Source organism: Scleropages formosus, chromosome 7 (assembly GCF_900964775.1).
Source record: "Scleropages formosus chromosome 7, fSclFor1.1, whole genome shotgun sequence".
Taxonomy (NCBI): domain Eukaryota; kingdom Metazoa; phylum Chordata; class Actinopteri; order Osteoglossiformes; family Osteoglossidae; genus Scleropages; species Scleropages formosus.
The window spans coordinates 31,875,294-31,900,125 of NC_041812.1; the positions used below are offsets into that span (position 1 = coordinate 31,875,294).

General features: G+C 45.8%; 1 protein-coding gene across 1 annotated transcript in view; it reads left to right on the forward strand.

The window, feature by feature from the left end:
• LOC108941985 (ADAMTS-like protein 3) overlaps positions 1-24,339 on the forward strand; it is a 76,430-nt gene extending 52,091 nt beyond the window's left edge. Inside the window, exons 17-32 of the mRNA XM_018764970.2 lie at positions 3,658-3,920; positions 4,095-4,224; positions 7,167-7,377; positions 7,466-7,645; positions 8,213-8,366; positions 8,527-9,538; positions 14,865-14,992; positions 15,207-15,335; positions 17,077-17,259; positions 18,015-18,128; positions 18,304-18,516; positions 21,252-21,435; positions 22,594-22,798; positions 22,878-22,987; positions 23,290-23,504; positions 23,974-24,339. Coding sequence (XP_018620486.2) covers positions 3,658-3,920; positions 4,095-4,224; positions 7,167-7,377; positions 7,466-7,645; positions 8,213-8,366; positions 8,527-9,538; positions 14,865-14,992; positions 15,207-15,335; positions 17,077-17,259; positions 18,015-18,128; positions 18,304-18,516; positions 21,252-21,435; positions 22,594-22,798; positions 22,878-22,987; positions 23,290-23,504; positions 23,974-24,095 — 3,553 coding nt within the window. The 3' untranslated portion in view covers positions 24,096-24,339. The remainder of the gene's footprint in view (positions 1-3,657; positions 3,921-4,094; positions 4,225-7,166; positions 7,378-7,465; positions 7,646-8,212; positions 8,367-8,526; positions 9,539-14,864; positions 14,993-15,206; positions 15,336-17,076; positions 17,260-18,014; positions 18,129-18,303; positions 18,517-21,251; positions 21,436-22,593; positions 22,799-22,877; positions 22,988-23,289; positions 23,505-23,973) is intronic.
• The last annotated feature ends 493 nt before the right edge of the window (positions 24,340-24,832 follow it).

Sequence of the window (24,832 nt, forward strand, 5' to 3'; positions counted from 1 at the left end):
CTGCCTGCAACCTCCCAGGGTGCTTTCAACCAGTTGTTCTTCCCACTATGCTGACAAATGACAAGAAATTTCAAATAACAAATTTCACTTTCATAACGGGGTTTGATCAGTTTCTAGTTATCTTTTTGAATTCTGAAAAGATGTTAAGTTATGGTGACCTGGGGAATAAATCCAGATCTCCTTTCAAAGCTGCTGAGGAAAGACATGCCAGAGCTGTGCTACATGACCGATATATAAAGCATGCACATGCTCACACACATGCACATTCTGCTATGCTCTAAATGTGTTAGCTGTCTCAGAATCTCATAAAAGAGGGATGTGAACCAAAAAGGGTTTAAGCGTTCACCAGGGGGATGATGAGAATAGAGTGACCTGTATAGTAGGGATCTTGCATCGTAACGGCCATGATAAGACCTCTGTCCCAAGCTACCTTTCTCTAATGTAACATCAATGAGCTCTTTTAGTTCAATAATTATATTCATTTCGCTAAAGTTTGAACACATGCAGAACTTTACTGCCTGTGTGGCTGTCTATCCCTTGAGAGAGCCACCCAAATTGAGGAAGAGGCTCCTTTTGGCAGGGATATTTCCCTTTTATCTCCAGCAACTCTCTCTGAAACTCTTCTTCTCAACCCCTCAACAGCAGGGTGCTTGGATCTTCTCTGAGTCTCCACAAGGCAGCTCATGGTTGGTCCACTGGACTGATCCACATGCGTCAAGGCCTGGTTGAATCATTTGCTTTTATTCATTTAGCTGACACTTTTCTCCAAAGAGACTTACAGTGTTAAGGTTACAATTATTTACCCATTTATACAGCTGGGTAATTTTGCTGGAGCAATTGAGGGTAAGTACCTTGCTCAAGGGTACTACAGCCAGACGTGAGACTCAAACCTACAACCTTTGGTTCTAACCACTACGCTACAGGCTCTCCCAGTAATCACAGTGGTGATGCCCTTTGGATGCTACGGTTACATTTATCTCACGCTTTTCTCCAAAGGGACTTAAAATTTTAAGCTATCTACAAGTATTTACCATTTACACAGCTGGGTAGTTTTGCTAGAGTAATTTAGGATATATACTTTGCTCAAGGGTACTACAGCAGTAGGTAACAGGTGAACTAGTAACCTTCAGATTGAAAGGCAGCAGTGCTAACTACTACACTACCTGCTGCTTGTTTGGGCAGTCTAAATCCATATGACCAAACCTGCTGTAGCCCTCATCTGTGCGACTGGTCATTTCTCACCTTGAGAAACAAATCGCCGTTACTGTTGTCCACCTGAACTCCCCCGAATCTAAAGAATCTGTTTCCTCGATCATACAATGACTTTTCACTTGAATGCATGATATCCCTTAATAACACGGTCACATTAGTCAAAACATGACATGGTGTGGCTTTGGGGGAGTTATAGGACCCATAAAACTTAATCCCATAAGCTTGGAGAATGTTTACACAGCAGGACCGCAGGGTACATGCTGTGCATGGGGGGGGGGGGTTGTTCGTCACCGGACGCATTTTAAGCACTTTCGCAGACCCGGTGGCCTGATGTTGCTCTCACTCCTTGTGGAGCAGCCCGTGTCCAAGGTGATCCTCCCATGGATGGAGAGTGAGCAGAGCATGGGTCCAGGTGACCTTGCTCCTTGTCCTGTCACAAGGGTGCATTTCAAAATACACTCCAGCAGTGAGTTGCAGCGTGTGGTTTCTTAAACGGGTACAATTTCAGTGGCCTATGAAATGTATATCCGGAGCTGCCGTTCATGTCAAGCGGGACAGACGACCTTGCAACCTCGGCCTCGGGATTAGATTGATTTACCACACAAGGGCGATATAATCCCTTCAGGAAATGACACTTTTTCTGTTTGTTTTTGTATTCCTGCCAGCAACACTTTCTGTCATCTGTCAACCATTAGTTATAGTTAATCAGCCACTCCAAAAGATGTCTCCAATGTTTATTGCATTGCTTAATTTTTTTTCCATTGATGTTACTGGCTATATGACATTTTAATCTACTGGACTATTGATTAGATAGATATTCAGTGACATTTTACTTTTGTGTTTTTAATTGTGAAGAGAAACTATAATACTACAGTCTAGTGAACTCTAGAATAAAATGTTTTTAAGACAGGTCTGAGTACCTTCTAATAGTACTTTCTTCATTATATCTGATGCACAGCTTCTGCAGTTAGATGTGCATCTATAGTTAGCTTTCAGAAAAAATCTCCAAACTTCAGTGCTGTGCTAAGTAAAAAAAAAACATATATACATTGTATATGTTACACATAACACATACTACATATTACATTCCATCAATTTATTCCTTCTGTCCATTTACATCCATACCCAGAGCCCAGGAGCTATAAGCACCAGCACCGTATTATTTATAATATAATATCCTTTATGTATATTTATTTATTTTATCTATTTATTTCTATTAGGGGAAAAAATATAACTTAGATTTAGTCATTCCGTGCCTGGTATACTTCCAAAGGGAGGCGCTCAGGGGCCATCCTTATCAGATGCCCGAACCGCCTCAATTGGTTCTTCTCAATCACAAACTCTGAAAACAGCCATTACAGAATTTGGTTGCATTTCTACTCCAAATGCCTCTCATAGGGCTTTAAATACAACAGACCAAAAGCCTGACAACCTGGGACATTACCAAAAATATGTGTATCAAGTCAGTGATGGGAGAATGACATTGATCAGAAGCTCTATCTGTGTCAGGATGTGTCTTAGTCAGTTTAGCCTTATTGTGATGGATATAATGGAGAACCTCAAACTTTGAACCTTGATCAGGCCAAGATAAGCACAGTAAATTTGATTGAAAAAATAGAAAAAATTATTTATTTTTTGACATAATAATATCATGGATAATTGTGCTCAAGCCCTTAGGATGCAGGAATTTCTAAAACTGCATCAACTCTTGATCTTGGAGGTCAGTCAGGAAAAGATGGACTTTATGTTTTAAGGAAGGTACCAATCTGAAAGTAATGGAACAGATTGATGCTCGATAACTGTAATTTAATGTCCAGGCTATTGAAACTAATAAAAGTACCAGCAATGCAGAAATCCCTAAACATGCTGATGCTCAATTTTTTCCATCTTGCAAACAGAATTTAATTTCGCTGGGAGGAACAGGTGGTTGTTGCACATAAGACTATGTAGGCAAACGTTTTTTAATTTGAAGGCCCATCAAAACTGTGTCCAGATTCTAAGAGTACTAGCAACTACTGGGTATTGTGAAATGGCACCTGGCAGTTTGGCAGTGGCTACAGCAAGAAGCAATGTGAGGGTTACTGGTAGCATAGTTGCCAGCGTTGCTACCTTTGGACTGAAAGGTTGTAGGTTTCAGTCTCACCTCTATCTGTAGTACCCTTGAGCAAGGTACTTACCCTAAACTGCTCCAGTAAAAATTGCTCAGCTGTGTAAATGGGTAAATGTAAATTGCTTTGGAGAAAAGTGTCAGTTGAATGAGTAGGCCTAAATGTTGTTATTGTTTTATAATTTAATTATTTGCTTTCGTAGGATGTGTGAACCAGATTGTTACCTCTCTTCGCCCTTATTTGGGGTCCTCAAAAGAGGCTATACCCTGACCACACCCTTAACAATGGTTCTTGAGTAGACCTCTGACCTCCAGCTTGTTCTCTGCCTTCTGCGCAGGTTCATCAGTGGGCCGTGGCTGCCTTGCAGTGCCTCCTGTGGCCCAGGCTGGCAGAGCCGCTGGGTGAAGTGTCAGGTCTTGCTGTCCTTTACCCAGACTGAGGTGGACCTCCCAGATGAGGAGTGTGGGGAGGACAGGCCCTTGGCGGAAAGGCCCTGCAACCTGGGCTCCTGTGGGGGAATATCTGGAACCCACCAGAAAGAGCCACACTATGGCTGGGAACATGTGGGCTTTACTGCCTGCTCCTCCACCTGTGCAGCAGGTAAGCCATGATCTTGATATGAGCAAACCTTCACTGATAAATAATAATTATAAAAAGATCATCTGGTGGTTATGACCATTTGATCTTTGGTTTGGAAACCTACATGTATGGCCAGATGAGCAAAGGAGTGCCATGTTCTCCTCCTACCATCTTGCTTTTCCCATCCCCCTACAGGAACACAAGAAGCCATGGTGAAGTGCCTAAGATTGGAGACACGGGAAACGGTGGATGAGAGCTTCTGCAACAGGTCAAGGCGACCCCTGGCAACCATTAGAGTCTGTAACCCCCATCCATGCCCCCCAAGGTAAAATTTACCTCAGTGTGGATATTTGTATGTTTGCAGGTGTTTGTGCCTGTAAGGTGCTAGGGGACGTTCAGCTTCGTACCCTGCCAGGATTGCTTGGTAAATAAACCTCTGTCAGGGCTACACTTGATAAAATGTGGGAAAACGCTCTCATCCACCATCTCAGTTGCCTAGACCTTCTGAGGATCTTCACATTGTGCCTGGTGCCAGAGGGTGTGTTTCTGCAGGTATCTCCCACACACAGGAGTAGTGGAGATTGTCTTTCATGCTCCACAGTGAGACTTTCACAGCCACAGTGGTATCTTTGATGGACCAATTAGCCTGTCAGGGACTACCAGGGTGTGGGTGGGTGGTTATTATCTGGGTGTGTTTTTCAAACAGATGACTGGGTGACTCCTCCCTGGAGAGTAAAAGTGATCCCCTCCGCAGCTCCAGCTTGTGTCCTCCCTGTTCCAAAAAAACTCTCGAAAGCAGAGTCTCAGGGCTGAATTAGAGCCCACAGGTTCAGCCACTTCCTGTGACAGAGTGCTGTCCACGGTGACAACTCAGAAGGTGGGGGAGACCGTGCCATAGAAGCGGCACACGGAGGAGCCTCAGTCAGCCACCCTTTAAAACTTCCGTCCGAAAATTGAAGCCATTCCCATTCACACACACACAATGTTCACTACTGCTTGTCCCAAGTGGGGTTGCAGCAAACCGGAGCCTAACCCAGCAACACAGGGCATAAGGCTGAAGGGGGAGAGGACACCAGTCCACTGCAAGGCCCGCCCAAGCAGGACTTGAACCCCAGACCCACTATACGGCAGGCCCTGGCCAAACCCACTGCACCACCATTCACCCCTCTGGTTCCCTTCAATTCCCTACAATTCCCTACAATTCCCTACAATTCCCTACCATTTCATTCTATTTATTCTTAAAGAGCACTCTGCTCAATAAAGTGACGTAAAATAGTGATAATGCTTGGAAAAGTTGTACAAGCCGAAGAAAGGAAAACAAAAAAACCCTAACTGCAAATAAGGAGAGAAAAATAAACCTCCGGAAGTCTGAGTGCCAGTGACTGTCCACCCATCCTAGGCGTTCTAATATGATAACAGAAGCCTTGTGAAGTCATGGCTATAACTAAAAGGTCAGTACAACGGCAACACAAATATAGAGTCTACAGAGACAGGAGTCATGGCCTACTACCATGATGTTTTTCCAATAAATCAATCCTCATCCTTTAACAAGAGCCAAATCAGAAATGGTAAATCAAGTGGTTTTTCTGAGGTATAGAGGAGATTTCAGTTGGTGAAACTAGGTGCTTGGGAGAGGCTATAGTTTTGTGCACGAGGAGATTATGGTCTATATTACTCATCTTTTTGGCCTTCGCAATGATTCTTCCCATTCATTGTGTATCAAGGAATAAGGCAGATTATTAGAGGAGTGGGCCCTGTTATGGGTAACATTTTATAATCTTAGAGCTTTTAATGACTATCTGTGGCAGTGATCACAACCTGTCTGTTACCTAAGAAAGAACTGTGTGTCTGTGAGTTTGGGTCTCTTTTTTCAGCAAGGAACGATATTAATGCACAATCCAGCTTTGTCAGTTATCGGTCACAATCACCGTGGTGAATCAGATGTTTATTATCCCTAAAGGACAAGGTTTTACCACGACCGTGTGATATATTGTGTGGTATTTTATACATACTGCACTATCTGTATTATGCCAGCTCCACTGCAAAATTTTGGTTTTATCTCAAAAAACACTTTTGGCAAATTATTCAATGTTAAGGAAGTGGATTTGTGATACAAAGGTTGCACATCCCTAGAGAGCAGCCGAGTAGTACTGCTAGTAGTACTGATCAAGGGTCTCAAGCAGAATTACTTCTGCAAACTGTATCTGTTGCTTTTAGACAGAAATGTTTGTCTGCTTATCAAGCTCGTATGAATGGCTTCACATGTCTGAATAACTCTAGGGAGTGATGGTATTAGATGAAGCACTTTGGGGGTGCTCAGAGAATAGATAGATAGTCCCCAAAAGAGGTGTAAAAATGGACACAAAAGCATTGAAATAATGTGGACATAGATTTTTACACACCTCAGCATCTCACCCCATTCTGCACCTCCTCTCTGTCATGATTCGCCTCTGCCACCAAGTGGATAACCAGTACAGGTTAACCCTGACTTCCCCCAGATCACAATTTAAATGTACCAGATTTATTTGCCTGTGTGTGAGAAGTTGTCCGGTCCACTTGTGACCGTGATACGGATCCTGATTTAGTGCTGTCCCGGGTGCTAATGGGTCTCGGACAGGAAGCAGCTGTGGTCTCCAGGCTCCAGCTTCTCTGTCAGTTTTTGTTGGGCCGCTATAAGTGTTTGCGTCAAACTCTCGATTGAGGAGGTCTAAGTTAAGTGCTAAACCTCCACATTTAGCATGCTCTTTCTCTCTCTCTCTCACTCACTCACACACACACGTGAGGCCATACACAGACTCTTGCCAAATAATGTGCTAACAGTATCAGTGTCAAGGGGCAACCATGAAACCCTGCTGTCTTGCTGCTATTGACCGAAGCGCCTGGTCTTTAAAAAAATCTTCACACAAAAGTCACAGTAGATCCGTGACACTGTTGCCCAATGTGTGCAGTGTTTCAGTTTTTTTCTGTGTGAGAACGTTGAAGGTATGGGCTCCTGGGGGGATGCTGGGTAGGTGGACCAGATTTAGGAGCTTTCAGCTGAAATAAAAGGCAAAAAGGGAGGAGAGAGACTCTTCTGTCACCACTGTGGGAAACATGCAACGTAGGTCAGGCAAGTGGAGCCACTGCAGGTTTAAGTCACATGAGGACTCGTGCTGTGGTGTGTACGAGAAAAGTGATAGCGGACAAAAATGAGCCAGGTGCTGTGAGGCTGGGAACGGGTGCCATTGGGGATCCGCTCAGACTCGGACATCTTCTCTTGGTCCTCAGGTGGGAGTCAGGTCCTTGGACCCAGTGCACTGCCACTTGCGGGGTTGGCATCCAGACCCGGAGCGTGTATTGCAGGCAGCTGCGGTCCCTGAAGCCTATGGATGTGGTGGCCGTACCTGATGCTGAGTGCCTGGAATTTAAACCATCTGTGCTCAGGGCCTGCAATCAGGTGGACTGCCCGGCAGCCTGGCACACGGACGAATGGCAGCAGGTGATCTTTCCAGGCCCACAAAGAGAGCTGCATGCTTCAGGGTGTCAGGAGTCATTTGTTTATCGCTCGGACTCTGCACCCTTTGCAGTGCTCGCACACCTGTGGGGGAGGCACACAGTCACGGAAGGTCCACTGCAAGCAGCGGCTCTCCACTGGGGGATTTCGGAAACTTCCAGACACATCCTGCCCTGGGGTGAAGCCGGTGGCCCATAAGTCCTGCGCTAGGACATCCTGTCCTCCTCAGATGGCCGGTGGAGACTGGTCAAAGGTATTGACACTCTGTATATGGTAACTCATTAACTCTGTGGTTAAGCATCTCAATTTGTGATCCCAGTGTTGCATTTAGAAATTCCAGGATGGTCCTCATTGTTACACTATTTATTTGACTTACTGCTTTAGGTTTATTCTCTTAGCTGTAGGTTTTCTCTAAAGCATGTTACAATGATTGATCCATTTGTACATCTGGGTAATTGTTATTGGGGCAATTAAGGGTATGTACCATGCTCTAGCATACTGTAGCAGGAGGTGGGACTCAAATCTGTGACCTCTAAGTCCAGGGGAAATGGCTCTGAATTATTGTTCTACCATCTGCCCTTATTTGAATAAATGGGTAAAATATAAGGTATATATGTCACTTTTCATAAAGATGCATAATAATATGATTTAGTGTGGCATTAATGTTCCCACTGTTATTTATAGATAGGAGGAATGCATTTTAAATGCAGCTGTGGCACAGTTTATATAGCAGCTTAGCGACATTGACATACTACCTGTGAGCTCCACTTGAAGATGTTTCAAAAATGCCCAGTGGTGTGCACTCTGTGTCCCGTGGCAGTGCTCTGTGAGCTGTGGGACTGGGGTCCAGCGGAGAGAGCCCATGTGTCGCAGGCTGACGGCTACGGGGCACCAGGTGACACTGGCCCAAACCGCCTGCAATGGTCTTCCGCCACCACCACTTGTCAGGGCCTGCCGTATGAATGCATGCCCCAGTAAGTGGTCTGTCTCTTTCTGTCTGTAGACCTGTAGGTCACACTGGTATAGCAAGACACACACTGAAAGTTGTTAGCTTCTGCATCCTGATGTAATCTTTCTATTCTCTTCAGCTGAAAGTTTCTTTGGCTTATCAGCAGCATAACGCTTTGTCCTCAGAGCCCGAGAAGGTGGCGAAGCCCAAGCAACCGTACATCCTGGGCCTGCATCGCATCTACATTCAGACCCGCCAGGAGAAGCGCATCCACCTCACTGTCGGGGGCAGGGCCTATCTGCTGCCCAAAACATCTGTGGTGATCAAGTGCCCTGTGCGTCGCTTCCAGAAACATCACATCAGGTGGGAAAAGGATGGTAAGGGCCTGATCCCTTCCAGGCGCCTAGGAATCACCAAGTCTGGCTCACTGAAGATCCATGGGCTGGAGGCAGCTGATATTGGGGTCTACCGCTGTGTGGCTGGCCTGGCCTCTGAGACCTTTGTCCTGAAGCTCATTGGAAACAACAACAGGCTTGTTGACCCACCAAAAGTGAACGGGATTGAGGTGACGCCCAGAAACACTCTGGCCAAGCAGGACCAGGGCCACTCAGAGGAGATGTGGAAACACATGAACACCATGTGGCAAAACTGGAGCCAGAAGAATGAATACTACTTGGATGACAGCCAGGCTCAGGGTCACGATGAAGCCTTCCTGCAAGTTCTCCATAACTACCTGACAAGCACTGTTCAGCCACCTGACACACACCTGGAGTTGTCTGTCCTGCGAGGGGGGCACAGCCTGGAGCCCCGGCATCTCGAGGAGCTGCTGAGGAACATTAGCGTGGCTGGTGAACGGATGAATGGGAACGTGGCCAAAGAGCAGATGACACCGAGCCCTGGAAAGCGGCCCACGTCTGGAGGAGAGGCCAAGCCGAGCACCGTTCTCCTCAACAGGACTGCCAATGCATCAGAACAGATGCTGGCAGAAAGTAAAGCCCAGTCCAAGAAGCCTGCCATAGTCCAGCAGAAGCTTTACCCTGTGGCAGGCTTCCAGGAGAACATTAGGATGAGCATTGGCCAAAAGGCTATCCTAACCAATGCCACCCGTAGTGTGCTCCTGCTCTGCATCAGCCAGGGAGCTCCCGAGCCCAACATCACCTGGACCAAAGACGGAGAGCAGCTGCAGGTGACAGACAGGTGAACACCTAATCTCTCAGCAGTTTGGATCATTCCTGATTAAATGGTTGTGATGTTCATTCTCAACCGTAACCAGCTAATTAAATTGACTGTCACTTTCTCATAATTTGCACATTTTCTTTGTATAGGTAGGAAAAAATAACACTGACACTTGTTCCAAGTTAATTTAAGGACATACTTCATGTTGGCTTAATGGACTGGATAATGATAACTTTATTTATCAAGGAAAATGCCTGAACTGCTAGAGACAGAGAGTAATAGACACATTTTATACCATCTCAGTTAATAGCATATTGATTTCCCTCTTCATTTCTCTCATGAATAGAGTTTTTTGAAACAAACAACCTCCAGTATTACATAAATGGAACAAATTGATTTGACAGATTGCTGCTTGAAATTACATGAAAAATGGGAACTGCTCGTTTCAAACAAAAGTCACAAGCCACGTTGTTTAATGGCAAAATGTCATCAATACTATATACCGTATTCTCTTTCTGGACCTTGTTGGTGTTTTTTTTGGCTTGCTGTGTCTAGTTGTGCATATATCTATCTGGATATTCTCACTAAACAACCTGAGGTCTGGGTCTTGAAATACTAAAATTTGTGGGAGGGTGTACAGTTTGGATAAAGGAGACCGGTTGTTAAAGCCAGAACCTGGGTTGAGCACAGCTGCTCTTGGACCCTGAACATTCACACTCTGGGTTGGCTCGTAGTTCCGGAACCGTGAAAACAGGAAATTGATGCATGCTTCTGTCCCTGTCCCACAGAGCACTGGGCTGCCAGCACTGTGTGAGTTACTGCAGACTCTCACATTTGTGCAAAGCAAGTGAGATCAACTTCGACACACTAGCGTGTAACACCAACATAAATGTTGGGAAAGGAACTTCTAGCGTCAAGGCTTGTGTCTGCTTTCCATTAAGACTTACAAATGAGTCCATAAGGAATGCTTTCGATGATCAGAATTGTTAATTTACTGTGCATGTAGCCTCTGCACTTTCAGAGTTGAATTTGCTCTCCAGAGTGGCATTATGGTATGAGATTATGCATACTGTTATCTTAGGCTTGCTGGCACCCTTCGCTCCCAGCCTCCATACTCTTATGGTGCCACTGTTGGAGCTCATGTCTGCATTTGTATTTCCCAGCCTCCTGTTGGGCAGCCATGTGAACATCTCAGTGGATAGTAATGTTGAGTTACGGTCTACAGATGAAACAGTGCCCCTGAAAGCCATCAGAGTGCTGAGAAATTGTTGGTGTAGAGCTACTCATAACGGCCTTTGCCCAGACCCTCGTCAAATATGCTCTTTGCTCTTCCCTTGGGGATGTCTGCTTGGGCCAGAAGCACTCAATGTGGAAACTTGTGGAATTTTTGGCAGTCTCTTCAGAGTTCAGTGTGCAAAACTCAAACTCCCTTTGGCTCCTCTGTGCTGCCCTCACAGATGCACACAGGTTCTGTCTACTGTGATGTCAGTGACAGTCCAGTCCCCTCCTTTCCCTGATTTACCAGTAACTGACTTGCATTAGTAGGCAGCCCCTTACAGCATCATCAGTTTTCCTAAATAATGTCATCAGTCACTACCTGGCAGTGGTCCTCATCCTTTATGACATCATCAGTCACTGGCTGGTATTGGCCTGCATCCTTCATGACATCATCAGTCACTAACTGGTATTGGTCTGCATTCTTTATTACATCATCAATCACAACCTGGCATTGGTTCTCATCCTTTATTACATCATTAGTCACTACCTGGCAATGGTCCTCATCCTTTAGTACATCATTAGTCACTAACTGGTATTGGTCCTCACCCTTTTTTTACATCATCAGTCGCTGCCTGGCATTTGTTCTCCTTTATTACATAATCAGTCACTAAATGGGATTGGTTCTTATGTCATATTACCCTATTAGTTACTAACTTATATTAGCTCATACCCCTTTCTACATTATCAGCCTTGAAATATTGGTTTCTGATCCTTATTACTTCAACAGTCACTGCTAATAATGACAACCTATTAGCTCAGCAATCCTGTGAGTGACCAGCATTATTTTTATGTATATCAATTTATGTTTCATGTCCAAACTATGTATGATTTAAATCCTTTCGAGCATTAGTGTAAACTTTCAGTGTTATCCTGAGCTACATACCATCTGACACAATTGGCCTATAAACGCTGCAGTGCTGTTTACCAACACCTTGTTGCCAGCTGATTTTGCGAAAGACAGAAACAGTCCTTCTTGAAGAGAGGCTAAAACATGGCTTGTTAAGTTAAAAAGATGGCTCTCCTGGCTGTGAATAGCTCTGCCTTGCTGCTGCCATGCCTTGTTTCTGATGCTGGTCTTGATTTACACTGATCCTTCGGAAGGGGTTGTAAACCAAGCATGACACTCAAGTTTCTTTTTGCCAGAAGTACAACTTGTAGCACTTACAGTGGTGACTTAGAAGTTCATTAGAACTTTATTGGATCCTGGTGGAGAGAAATTTTACATGTAATTTAAGCTACCACAGACTGCTTTGACCTCTCTTTGCAGAGTTTTGGCTTCCAGTTCTGTGTAATTTTAGTACACAAAAGAACCAAGATACAGACATACAGTGTTTGAAAACATTCTTTAGTCAAGCAAGTTTCAGATATATGTTAGGTTTTAAATGCTGGATTATTGGGAATCTGGATTTATTTAAAAATATTAGACTTCTCTAAGGGAGAGGGTGATGTTTGACTTTTTAAATGAAGATAATACACACTGCAATTATAAGAAATACTATGCTATTTGAGAATGACTGGGCTTCTTCATGGTTTTTCCAGTTAGTTCTTGTAGAAAAATGAAAAAACTCAACATTGGAAAAACAGTGGTACTGTCGATCATGCGTCCTGTTAATTGACTCACTTTTGATTGACTGACTGCTGGTGTAGTCCGTGAGGACATGTGGAATCCACTGTACGTGTGGTCAGCAACATTATGGGTTTTATAATTTTGGCTCTTATTGGAAGCCGAAGCCAAAGAAAGCATCAGAGTGGAGAATTGCATAGGTGCATGAGGCTGACAGCCTTCTGCACGACTGATAGCTGCCAGAATGTGCTGTAAGACCACTGCTGAGTGGCTGTAAGCTTAACTTTGTAACTCTGAGCAAGGTCCAGGTTGGTGACTCTGGGCTAGGCCTGGTTAGTGACTCTAGGCTAGGCCTGGTTGGTGAGTCTAAGCTAGGCCCAGTCAATGACTCTGGGCTAGGTCTGATCAGTGACTCATCTGCTACTGGCTAGACATTCTGAACTAGAGCTACTACTAATACTAATGCTGAACTTTGAACTTCATAATCTGATTAAAACAACCACAGGATTTTGTGGGACGAATACATGCTTGACTCTACTGGTGCAACAGCAAGACTGTGGAGTTACTGTTCTGGTTAAGCCTCGTTTGTCTTGGTCTGAGTTTTATCGTCCACGCTATATTTCACTATATCCACATAAAAGTGACGGGGCGACCAGCATGTGTGCCAGTTGGTTCAGTTCCATATGGTAGAGATTTATTACATGGCGCACGTCCATTGTGCTGCAGTCTTGTTCCTTTAACTTAGTACTCCTAGTTCTTTCAGCTGACAGTAAACGGGGATATCCAGTTAATATATATTAAAGTAAATGTGGCCTCTGAGATGTTCCACACGTCACTTCTAGGTGGCCAGTCTTGTGAACATGTCTTCCCTCCTATAACAGTTAAGAGTTTAATTGATCCTGAAACTTGGGATTAATATTTACTTCCTATTTATTTATTATCATCACCAGTAATCAGATACTAACCAAATCCATGTAGCATTTTCATTTTGATTGAATGATCTTTCCAGTGGATCTGCTTTTCCTTTACTGGATTGTTCATGTGCTTATATTAAAACATTTTCTGCCTTATATCTTGAAATAATTTTGTTGCTTTTTGGCAACTGCTAGATGTGGTTTTTTTTTTTTTTTTCCTCCCCAAGTGAAGAGTTTCTGCTCACAGTGAAACCTGTCCACACCTGCCCAACATAGTGGTAAGGATGGACGTGGCTGGAGGTCACACTGGACACCCTCCAGAGACTCCCCCAGGTTACTGTGGACTCTCAGCACCCCTGAGGGTGTTACAGGACCCATGTCCTTATCACTGTGGCTCATTGCTCACACCCACTCGGAGCTGAGGGACACCCAAGCTCTGGAATCCCGAATGGCCAACTGTAGTAATTGTTTGGGGATGTGCAATGTACAATGTCATATCCCACTCTGGCTCTGTTCAGATGGTTCCTCTGCTGAAGCTAAAGGGTCTAGCTGTTGCAACGGGAACAGCATGAAACATTTGAAAAACATTTAGAATACAGAAGTTTCCAGCTAACAGTATAAGTGTTTTATTGCTTATATGACACTTACATCCAGAACAGCTAAAAGTTTATGTATAGATTAAGTACCATACTCAAGGGTACAACAGGAGGACACCTCCTGGGAGCTGAACTGCGAGTTAAAAGACTGCCCTCCTTCCATGCACCCTCCTTCCAGTATATACTAGAGAACAGGACTGGCATCACTTCTTTTTATTTTTGACCTGGAGTTAGCCTGAGCCTGGCAGACTGGTCAAAGTCGACATGCTCATCCACCCTGCTTTGGACATTGTAAATGGCTCACGGATGAATGTTGGATGGAGATGAGATTTTGCAGCCAGTTACACGTGACGGGGTATGACCCCTTCTTATGCTAATGGATATTCAGTTATTTAAAGATTGTTTGAAGTTGCCAACCAAATGTTCATTTAAAACTTCAAACCAAATGCTCCTAATATTATTGTTACCTTTTGTGAATTTGACTTGGTCGGGATTCCCAAGCTGAGGAGCTGCCTGGAAGAGCGCAGAAGGTGCACGGCCAGCTCTCCTGGCACATCGTAATGCTGTCTGACATGTTTACTCAAACGTTCTGCCTGAAGCTGCCCTCCAGCTACAACCCATATCATGGATCATATCATGTATGGTCACCCAGCAATAATAAATATGCAATAATTAGACACTTAAACATGTTATTAAAACAGCTTCTGAGACACTGAGTTGAATGCTCGGCTGTTCCTCTGTGCTCAGACTGGTTAGTGAAATTCTAGTCGGGAGAAAAAAGGCTAAACAAAAACAATGGATATTAGTTTTGTTAAAGGTTGATTGACTTGACAGAAAATGCATATATTTTTCTTTATGAAAAGAAAATTATAACCCGTCTCATGTTCTCCGTAAGCGAATCTGTGCAAAACAGTGTAATATACCCTGCTGGAGGCAGGGAATGAGAGTTCTGGTCTTGAAGCTTGATTGAGATGAGTCCTGTCTGTTGCCTGCAGGGTGTTTTGGGACCAGACCGGAGTGCTGCACATCTCTGAGCCACGCAAAGAAGACAAAGGAGTGTACCGCTGCACCGCCACCAACGAGCTCGGCTCGGACACGCAGACCTCCCAGCTGCTGTTGGCCGGTGAGATCCTCATGACACCCTGACCACAACATGTCCACGCTGAGGCCAATGTTACCACATTGGGACCACATTTTCACTCTGTACGTTGTGTGCCCAGACTCTGAAGATTCGCCTTCGGAGTGGGACCCAACAACCTATTGATTAGAATGTCTTTAGTGTTCCTTTGTGCGATCGGAGTTTAAAATGAATTAATTTTGTTGTATGTTGGACACAGAGGCCCCCTCCATTGCTGCCTCTGGGAGGGACGTGTCAGATGTGGAGAACATGGAGCTGAACGCTGTGGTCGGTGGCAGAGTGACTGTGCGCCGAGGGGCTAACCTCACATTGCTGTGTCCAGTCTCAGGTGGGTTTGCGTTGGTCTTGCGCAGCACACGTTCTGAAATGCATGATGTAATCATGGATGCCACAGGCCAATAAAAGTCCCATCCTGCAGCTATCCTGGCACATGTTCAGTGTTTGTGTATAATAACCACAATTGGTCCCGTGCATTTAGAAAGAGGAAATACTGACATTTCTGGGAAGAAACGGCCTGTAACGTCACTGCGGAACTTGAAGTTTATTGATCTTTTCCTCACATCATTTAGACATTAAATCTCCCATGGATGCTGTCGTGAGGTTCAATGCCTGTGAGAACTCTTGGAGGGTTTCCATGCCGTTCCTCGCTTGCTGAGCATGCGCAGCACTCTTTGTGCCCCCGTCCAGCGGCAGTCGCGCAACTCACTAATCCACCACACCTGTGGGCCTTTGTAAAACTAAGCTGCACACTCCTGATGAGCAATGCGTGACATTTTATGAAACAGACAATTATAGAAGCATTCATGGTCAAATATTAACTTTACCATAATGTATTTTCATATTGCATTCCCATTACCGTGGCAGTTTGTGTCTGCTTGTGAGTGTGTGTGAGTTAGACTCACCAGATGCCCCTGGGTGTTTCATTCCCTTCCTAACACACTTGGGAGGCCCCCCTCAGCCTGGGTATTGCAAACTGGCCCCCACGGTCCTGACAGCAGGGCAGCTCTCAGTGCTCCCCCAGACGTGTGGCACAAAGACCTCAGTCTGAAACTGGAGACCCAGCTGGGGTCCAGACTGGGGCATTTTTCACCTTCCAGGGGGTATCTGGCTATGGGAATCATGCACACCGTGCTGCTTGTTTTGGGGCCCCCCGAAACCTGGGACACCTTCATCTCTCTGGACTGAAAGCGTCATATTTCAGAGGGATCCTTGGCCCATGTGTTGCAATGGCGCCCCCTATGGATAGAGAATACAAACTGCAGGATGATGAATTCCAAGATGAAGGGAGTCCAGGCACTGAGGGACAGACTTAAATAGTATAGTTTAAATAGTAATTAATAGTTCCCACTAATTGGTACGGTCAGTGAAAATGTGTTTATCCAGCTTGTCGGTTCCCTTTTTGTCATACATCTATGTATTGTGTGGTAGACGTCGAGAGTTCACAAAAAGTGTATTTCCGTGTGACAGGTGATCAGTTGGGGGGGGTCTTTCTGCTCCCTTCTGCTGTGCCATGGAGTGCTGCCGGGTTGCTCCGAGATCTGCCCAGCGGGCATTTCTCTCTGTGCCAAACACGGGTCTGACAGCAGCTTGGTTTACGGGCACATGCCCCGTTCCCGCTTGGCCTGGCGGAATCATTCGGAAAGTTCCGTCTTTTCCAGGTTCAGCTGGACCGAAGTCCTTGCCATGTGCTCCTCATTAGTGTACAGGGAGGCCATTCAGCGCGGTGTGCCGAGCGCAGGCAATTTAGAGTCATTAAGTTCATTTGTCCTCCTAATTTGTTCCGAAATCTGCTCCTGCTGGTGTGTTTTGCTCCAGTGTGTTTTGCACGGCTTTCAGATGCACATGTGGTGAAACGATGGCCATTACAATTGCTATTACTGTAGTTTTTCTTGATATTGTCATTATTTCCTTGTTTAGCTTGTGGTTTTACCTGAAACGACTTTCAGTTTTTCCCCCGTTTACAAAGGTAGTTGAGGAAAGAAGTGAAATCAAGCCACTTGAACCACCAACCTTCTGGTTGCAGCTGCTCTCATGAACTGCCGTTATGGCCCTGTGTTTTCCTGTCACAGGATTCCCTGTGCCCAATGTCACCTGGGCCAGGGAAGAGGGGCCAGTGACCCGAAATGCAGTCTCCCAACCTGGTGGCTCCTTGCTGATCCACACCATTTCATACGGGGATGTTGGGACGTACGCCTGCTCCGCCGCCAACTCCTTTGGGACATCTGTGGCTTCCAGCAGCGTTCATGTGGTCGGTAGGTCCCGTCATGCCCCGTCCGGTCCGGGGCTGATCATGATTTATGGATGCTGGAGCTCCCGGTGAGGCTGTTAGTAATGACCTGCCCAGTACCCCTGAGTTGTGGGCCCCGCTGACAGACACTGACGGCGAATGCGGTGTTGATACTGGCACCGGCAGGCGTGTCGGGTTGAGGGATGGGGTGAGGCTGGAGCCCAGCCAGGACCAGGTCTGAGGGGAACGGAGCCTGCATCAAGCCAGCCCTAGCCAAGGCAGTAGAATCCATTAGAGTCCTGGCTGACTTAGGTCGAGGAGGTAGGATCCGTCACACTGCTGGCGCATGTTGGCTGAGGTCGCAGAGCAGGTTCCAATCCCGGCTGATGTCACACCTCCTAGTGGAAATTCAATGGCTGTTCCGCAGGACAGCCGTCAGCTGCCTCTTAACTAGTCACTGTGAAGCATGGTGAGTTTGGCCCTCCATGACAACACCAGACAGGATCAATCCTCTTCTCCAGGGAGATTCTGGGTCACAGGACTCTGAAGCTGTCACTTGATTATGGAGTAAGTGTGGCATATTCACATTCAACGTAGTGCCACAGATGTTTGGTGGTCGTCCAAGGGGAGCTCTGCAGTCCAGATGCTGGGTTAAGCCTGTTACATCCCACAGCTGTGGCCCCCATTTGCTGGACTTTGTGCTGAGCATCTGTTGTGTGTGTTGTGTGTATCTGAATGCTGTAGAAAAGTGTGGTCGCATTGTATACTTTGTTTGTCTAGATCCCACCACCAGAGGGCACTTGCAGCACCAGAATGGGAGCCACAGAAAGGTGCTGATGGCCTCTCACCTAGGAACCAACATCACCGTCCGACCTGGAGAGCACCTCCGCATAGGTAGATCAAGGCCCTCTCATCCGTGACCTGTCAACACGATAGTGTGTGTGAGTGTGTGTGTGTGGGGTTCTAATTACATCCCAACAAACTACTGAGAACATTTGGTGATTATTATTTGGGTTTTTTTCCTGGTTGGGTCCTTGATAACTGACAGAGTCTATTGATACCCCCTCAGGGTGTCCCATCCATCCAAACCACAGAGAGCCCATCAGCTGGTCCTTCCAGAACCGCACTCTGCAGGAGGTCCTGGGCCCTCGATACCGGGTGTTGGCTGCAGGTCGGGTGCTCGAGGTGAACCCACTCTCTGGGAAGTCCGCAGGGATTTACAGATGTCAGAGTGCCATTCACTCTCAGCTTGTGTCCGCCTGGGTCCACGTGAGCGTAGACGGTGAGTGTGTATACGTGTGTATGTGTACGCTAGAAGGTCTTTATAGTCCACATTTTGTTCACTATGGATGTGTTTCAGCTCAGTGAGGTTCATCTTTAAACAGTGCCATTCTCCGCGCAGTTTCCTCACTTGCTTAGCATAAGATCAAGAGGATCGAGCGCAGAAAGACAAAGTGCCCCTAATGACAAACACTGGCATTACTTAACAGATAACAGATGGATGTGCAACTAATTAACAATATACAGTTAAAGAGCAAATGTGGGAAAGAGCCAGAAGGCAGTAAAGGAAAGGGAACAAAACTCTGTTTATCAGGTACCGCTTGTGATTGTAGTGGTTTGGAGCCTATCCTGGAAGCATAGGGCATGAAACCAGTCCATCACTGAGCAATCGCACACGATAGATAACTTTGAGTCACCAGTTCACCTGAACCACTTCTTTGGACTGTGGGAAGAAACCAGAGCACCAGGAGGAAACAGACATGAGAAGGATATGCAAATTCCACACAGACTAAGCAACATCTGAACTGATATTTGAACCAACAACCCAGGAGCTATAAGGCACATGTGCTACCCCTGTGCCAGCATGTCACCCTCCGTCATAACAATGCTTCCAAGTTCAGGGAACAATTTACAGAGATATTAAGAGAATGACTGAAGGCTGATTGAGCTTCTGGAACTTGAGAAGTACTTATGGACAGTGAGTGTGAATATTATTGTACAGCACTAGGACTTGTCCCAGAACTGTGATGGTTGCGCTGACTTTTTTCATTTTATATTATTTATGCGTTTCTCCTTCCGGCACCGGTGTTTGATTGCCAAGGGCTCACCTGGATGGAATAATAACGGTCGTCTCGGAATTCTCTGAGTGCTTTGGATCCGCTTGTGCTCCTAGCTAGCTGGTCTCAGTTAAGCATGAATTACTAAGGTATTTTACAACACCCTTAAAGGTGAAAACCTCTGCTCTGAAGTATCTGATGTGCGAAGCACCTGAAGAGCAGGAAGGGCAGGTGGGCTGAATTTGGACAGCTTTGAAAGCCCCACTAGCTGAGTCGTGTTCACCCAGCGACACAGCCAAGACCCTAAATAAATAAGTGAACAGATAAATAAATAAATTGACCACCGAGACACTTCAAAGAGCCTCTTGGATGAGGTTTAATGTGTAAAGGTACCGTGATTTATCCGAAGAAGAATTATTTGCATGGTATGTGAGTTTATCTGACAGCTGCAGAAAATAAAAACAGAGAAATCTCAGAGTTTAATTTCTAAGATGACTGTTAGCCATTTGTGTGTCAGTCAAGTGTGTCTGTGATACTTCGCTGGGGGTTCGTTCCACGCTGTGGACAATAAAAGGCCTGGGCTGTGCGGCAGCAAACCCACAGACACTGGGAACCTGGAGCCTCCTTTGTCTTCTACTGAGTACTGCCTTTGACTCCTCCAACATGAGTACATTAATTTCCCATAAAGTGGAATCTAACAACTGTAAGTTACATGTTAGCAGTCTGATGAAACACAAATAAATTAAAGTGCATATATGTGGGAAGGTATTAAGATATATTTTGTAAGTATACAGTCATTCCTTGGCTCATGGAATTAATCTGTTCCTGAAAACAATGCCGATAGCAAAATTTTGGATGCCAGAAAATTATTTTCTATTATTTTCATTATATTCAGCTCATCCAAAACCATCCATTCATCCACCTATCCATCTGTTTTCGATAACTGCATGTCCTGATCAGGGTTCTGGTGATCTAGACTAGAGTGTATCCCATATAGCATTGGGTGCAAGGCTTAGGGGTATGCCCAGGTTGGGACGCCAGGCTATTTCAGGGTACCCCAAAACCAATTTTCCCAAGTATCAGTACAACACTGCAAAACACGGATACAACTATGATCCCATTATTTCAGCACAATATAAAATGTACCTATAGCACACTTGCAGCTCCAGGGTAATTGCCACTTTTCTTTTTAATTGATCAGTTCTTCACAAGATAAGCAATAAACCAAGCATGGATCCACTGAACACGTCACATTTATTGTGAACAACTTTCTAAAACTGTGCATTGTTGCCAAAACGTGCATACGTATCCATAAAACCATCAGCCGTTTTTTTTTTTCCTGCTAATTGCTCTAGTCATTAAATTAAATGACAAACTTGATATGATCGACAGACAATTCTGCAAAACTTCATACACATCCCATAATACCCCACTCTCTTAAAGCAACACTTTCACATTCTTAAGTTGCACTAAGCAGGTGGAAAGATTTGGATGCAGATGCACCAGTTACAGTGTATTTATGCATTTCTGCTTCATTTGAATTTTGTAATGATTTCATTTTCAAATTTTCTTTTACTGATATTTTATTCCATAAATCAGAAATTGAGCATTAAAAGCCAAGAGCCATTATACTGAAATTTCAGATAAAGAGAGCACTGTGCCTGTTTCTTTGTATAGCTGTGCAATTGTGTGAGTGTGCGAGCTGGCTCTGTATGACTTAGAAACTGTCCATCAGCAGCTGCGCAACTGTAAAGTTTAAAAAAGAACATTTTTTTTAAACAGTTTGTTACTATACAGTGTGACTATAGTGTGTGTGAATGTATAGTATATGACTCTAGAGTGTATGAATGTGCAATGTGTTACTGTACAGTTTATTATATGGTGCATGGCTATATAGTGTTATTTATAATGGGTGACTGTAGAGTGTGTGACTCTTAACAGCGTGCTGTGTGTCTGCCAGTGTTTGACTGGAGGCCTGGTGTGTGGACAGCCTGCAGTGTCAGCTGTGGCAGTAGAGGGGTCCAGTCCAGGAGGGTACGCTGCACCAGTGCTGGGGGCCAGGATATGGCTCCTGCTTTGTGTCTCCACCTGCCCCGTCCAGCCAGCCCCTCTCAGCCTTGCAACGTACGAGACTGCCCACCCAGGTATGCACTGCACACATACACACAGATTGATACACACCCTGCACACATTAATGTGGCCTGCAGTGAGGAGTAGGCCACCATTGTCCCCATTTTGTGACCTTTGCCCAGTGCATGGACCGCAGTGAAGAAGTACCTCTGTGGACAGAGGAAACATTCAGAGAAGAGGAATTGGTGTGTATCACCTCATTTGGACCATCTAAACGGTGGCCCTGGGGCAGAAGAAATGAATGATGTGTAACGTTTCTCCACAACGCTGAAATGCAAATTTAATCTTTGAGCACTGGAGGTTAAAACATTAAGAAAGCGTAACTCAGCGTGGTGAATAAAAGCAGGATTCCACGGTTGCTGATGCCCAGGCCAAAGTCAGCAATACAGTTTGGGGTCCCACAATGGACTGACGCTCACTGTAATGGCAGCCTCAGCAAGAGCTGGGAAAGCACTCAGTGCCGGCGCTCTCGAGGGATGGAGTGGGGGGGGTTCCTCACACAATACGAGGCTTTGTCCCCCCGACAGCCTCTCAGCCCTGGCTGCTCACATACTCCTGAAGGTGTCTCTGAACCCCCCTCACACTTGCTCACACACACACACACACACATCTTTCTGCTCTCTTGCGCAAACTCCTTCTTTCACACACTCTCACCTTCCTGTCTTGGATGCTACCTCAGTGTTACCACCTACCGTGTGTAGAACCAAAAGAGGTTCTGGTTTTTAAACGTTCCACAAGGTACGTGGGTCTCCGGAATGCCCCCTGCGGAGCAACAGTACTAGCAGGTGACACCTACAGGACAGTGTGTACACGTGTGTGACAGCAAGCACACCTGTGATGAAGCTGTTTAGTGATGATGCAAAGACGTAATGCTCCAGGGAGGGTATTTGACGCCATGTGGGAAGAGGTTATAAATATGTTCTGGTCTTCTGAGTGTTTCCAAAGCCAAAACAGAAGGGTGAGAAATATGTTTCACACGGCACCTCGCGCGCTGCTCTAAATACCACGGTGCACAGTGATGCTCTCAGTTTGTCGATGCTGAGCAGAGAAGATGCTGCATGAGGGCATTGTGGCTGTTTACAGTTCAGTGATCTTCTGACCAGCTGTCAGCATATAGGTCAAGGGCCCTCCAGAGTCTGTGGTTCTAATACAAAACCCTTTCTGATTGGCAGCTGGGAGGCAACTGTGTGGTCAGAGTGCTCTGTTTCCTGTGGGCTGGGCTTCCGGCAGAGGCAAGTGCGGTGCCACCAAAGGCAGGCCCAGGGGACGTTGCGAGTCCTGCCTGAGTCCATGTGTGGTGCGGCCCTGCGGCCGCCGGACAGAGAGGAGTGTCACTCACACGTGTGTGCGGTGTGGCGAACCAGCCCATGGGGACAGGTAAGGGCACACCCCTCTTCTCCTTGCACCACATCCACCTTAGCTGAAGGCTGACATGCCACCATCCTGTTTCCCACAGTGCTCCGGGAGGTGTGTTGGCCCCGCCCTCGCCATGCAGAGCCGGCCAGTGGTGTGCCAGCATACCAATGGCTCATCCCTTCCCGAGTCACACTGCGACCACAGGACCAGGTCGGTTGGAGCTCCCAATGGGGCATTGTACTTGATGGGGTAATACAGGAGGTGTCTGGAAAAACACCTCTTTCAGACTCACTCTCTCCCAATATTCCATCTACTTCAAAAATGTACATTATATTATTTGGGTGATGTCACGCATGGAGGTATGATGTCAGAGAGAACAGTGTGTTATCAGGTAGTTATTTTTAGAGCTGGGTGGTAACCGTAGTATGATATCATGTAGCATGATGTCATCCAGTGAGGTGTGATACCATACAATGCAGTGTGAAACAGCACTGTGGGGGCTGTGTCTGCAGGCCAGCATCAGCACGCAACTGCACCTGGGAGGTGTGTGCCAACCAGTGGAGGACTGGGCCGTGGCGGGCATGTAGTGCCGACTGTGGCAGCGGGTTCCAGTCTCGCAAGGTGGAGTGTGTTCACAGGAGGACCAGCAGGATCCTGGCGGACCAGCACTGTGCCTGGCAGCGCCGCCCGATAGCTTGGCAACACTGCAATGTGATGTCCTGTGATGGTAAGAGCAGCAGCGCCAGGCCCCAGAACAAACTATTTGAACAGGTTGTGTTATGCCGTGTGCACATGCTGTGAAGGCCTCTCCTTCGTTGGCTTCTTAAATTTTTCAGATAGCTTTTTTGATAATATATTACAGAATAAAAGTCCAACATGTTCAAATAAACTCATGAATTTCTGTAACTAAATAATGTCTGTCTGGAGGAAAGTTACAGTTCTTGTACCAGCCACTAACTGAGGCTTCTTAAAGCACATGTTTATATGAAGTGCCTGTAAAAGTGTGATATATACATTATGTTTCATATAAATGTAAATGTACATGTTTATATTGTTCCCTAAGGCTCCCAGAGAATGATGGTGATTACCTGGATCTCTAGCACTGTTTCTTTTGCATGCTGGAGGAGAAGTGGTAGTCCTGGTCTGAAGCTGGAGGTTCGAAGGTCTCCTTATTGCTTTGCTGTCTTGTGTTTCAGGTGCCTGCAGGGACTCCACCCACTACTGTACCGCAGTGAGGAGGCTCCAGCTCTGCCCCCTGGGCCTTTATAAGCAGCGCTGCTGCCAGACCTGCCAGGAGGAGGCTCCAATCAGCCCATGATGGGTTCTGGCTAGGTCTCCCTGTGTGGCTGGATGGAGGGGACAGTAATGAAATCTGCCGGGCTACTTCCACAGTGTTGTTCCTCTGCTAAGACACTCCTCCACAGATGCTGCTCTGGCATTTCGCTCACCCTTCATGACCGGCTGTTGAAGCAGAAAGGACAGGAAATGAAAGTTGCTGTAGAAGAGGAAATGCAATCACAGCTTACGGGCCTAAATAGACTGTTTGATATGACAACCGCCCCCCCCCCCCCCCCACAAACTGAGGAGACACCAGTATCACATGTGTTATACCCATCCACTCACATGTATTTGTAGAAACAGAAGTTACACTGCTGTTGCTCCCCTGTGGGTCAAACAGGTTCTATGCTGGTTTAAATAGTGGTTTAAACTGTGGTCTACATCGAAAAAAAGATAGTTTAAATGTTGTAGATGTTGAAAAAACCACATGTGAACCTTTGGTTTCTGAGTTTAGTTTAAAGGCGAACCACAATTCACAGGAACAGCCAAGACTGAAGTTTCATGGGGGGGGGGGAAAGACACTGTTGTTACATCTGATTGAATCACCAACAACGCTAAAGAAATGGTTTAGTGCAGCCCCATCTCAGATTTTTATTCATAAATATTTATTCATCTACAGTGCCAATAAAATCTTACTGTAATGTCCAAGACTTTGCAACCCAGCATCCTTACCTGTCAAAAAATAGTGGATTTTCACGTAATTCAATAAGAATTTTC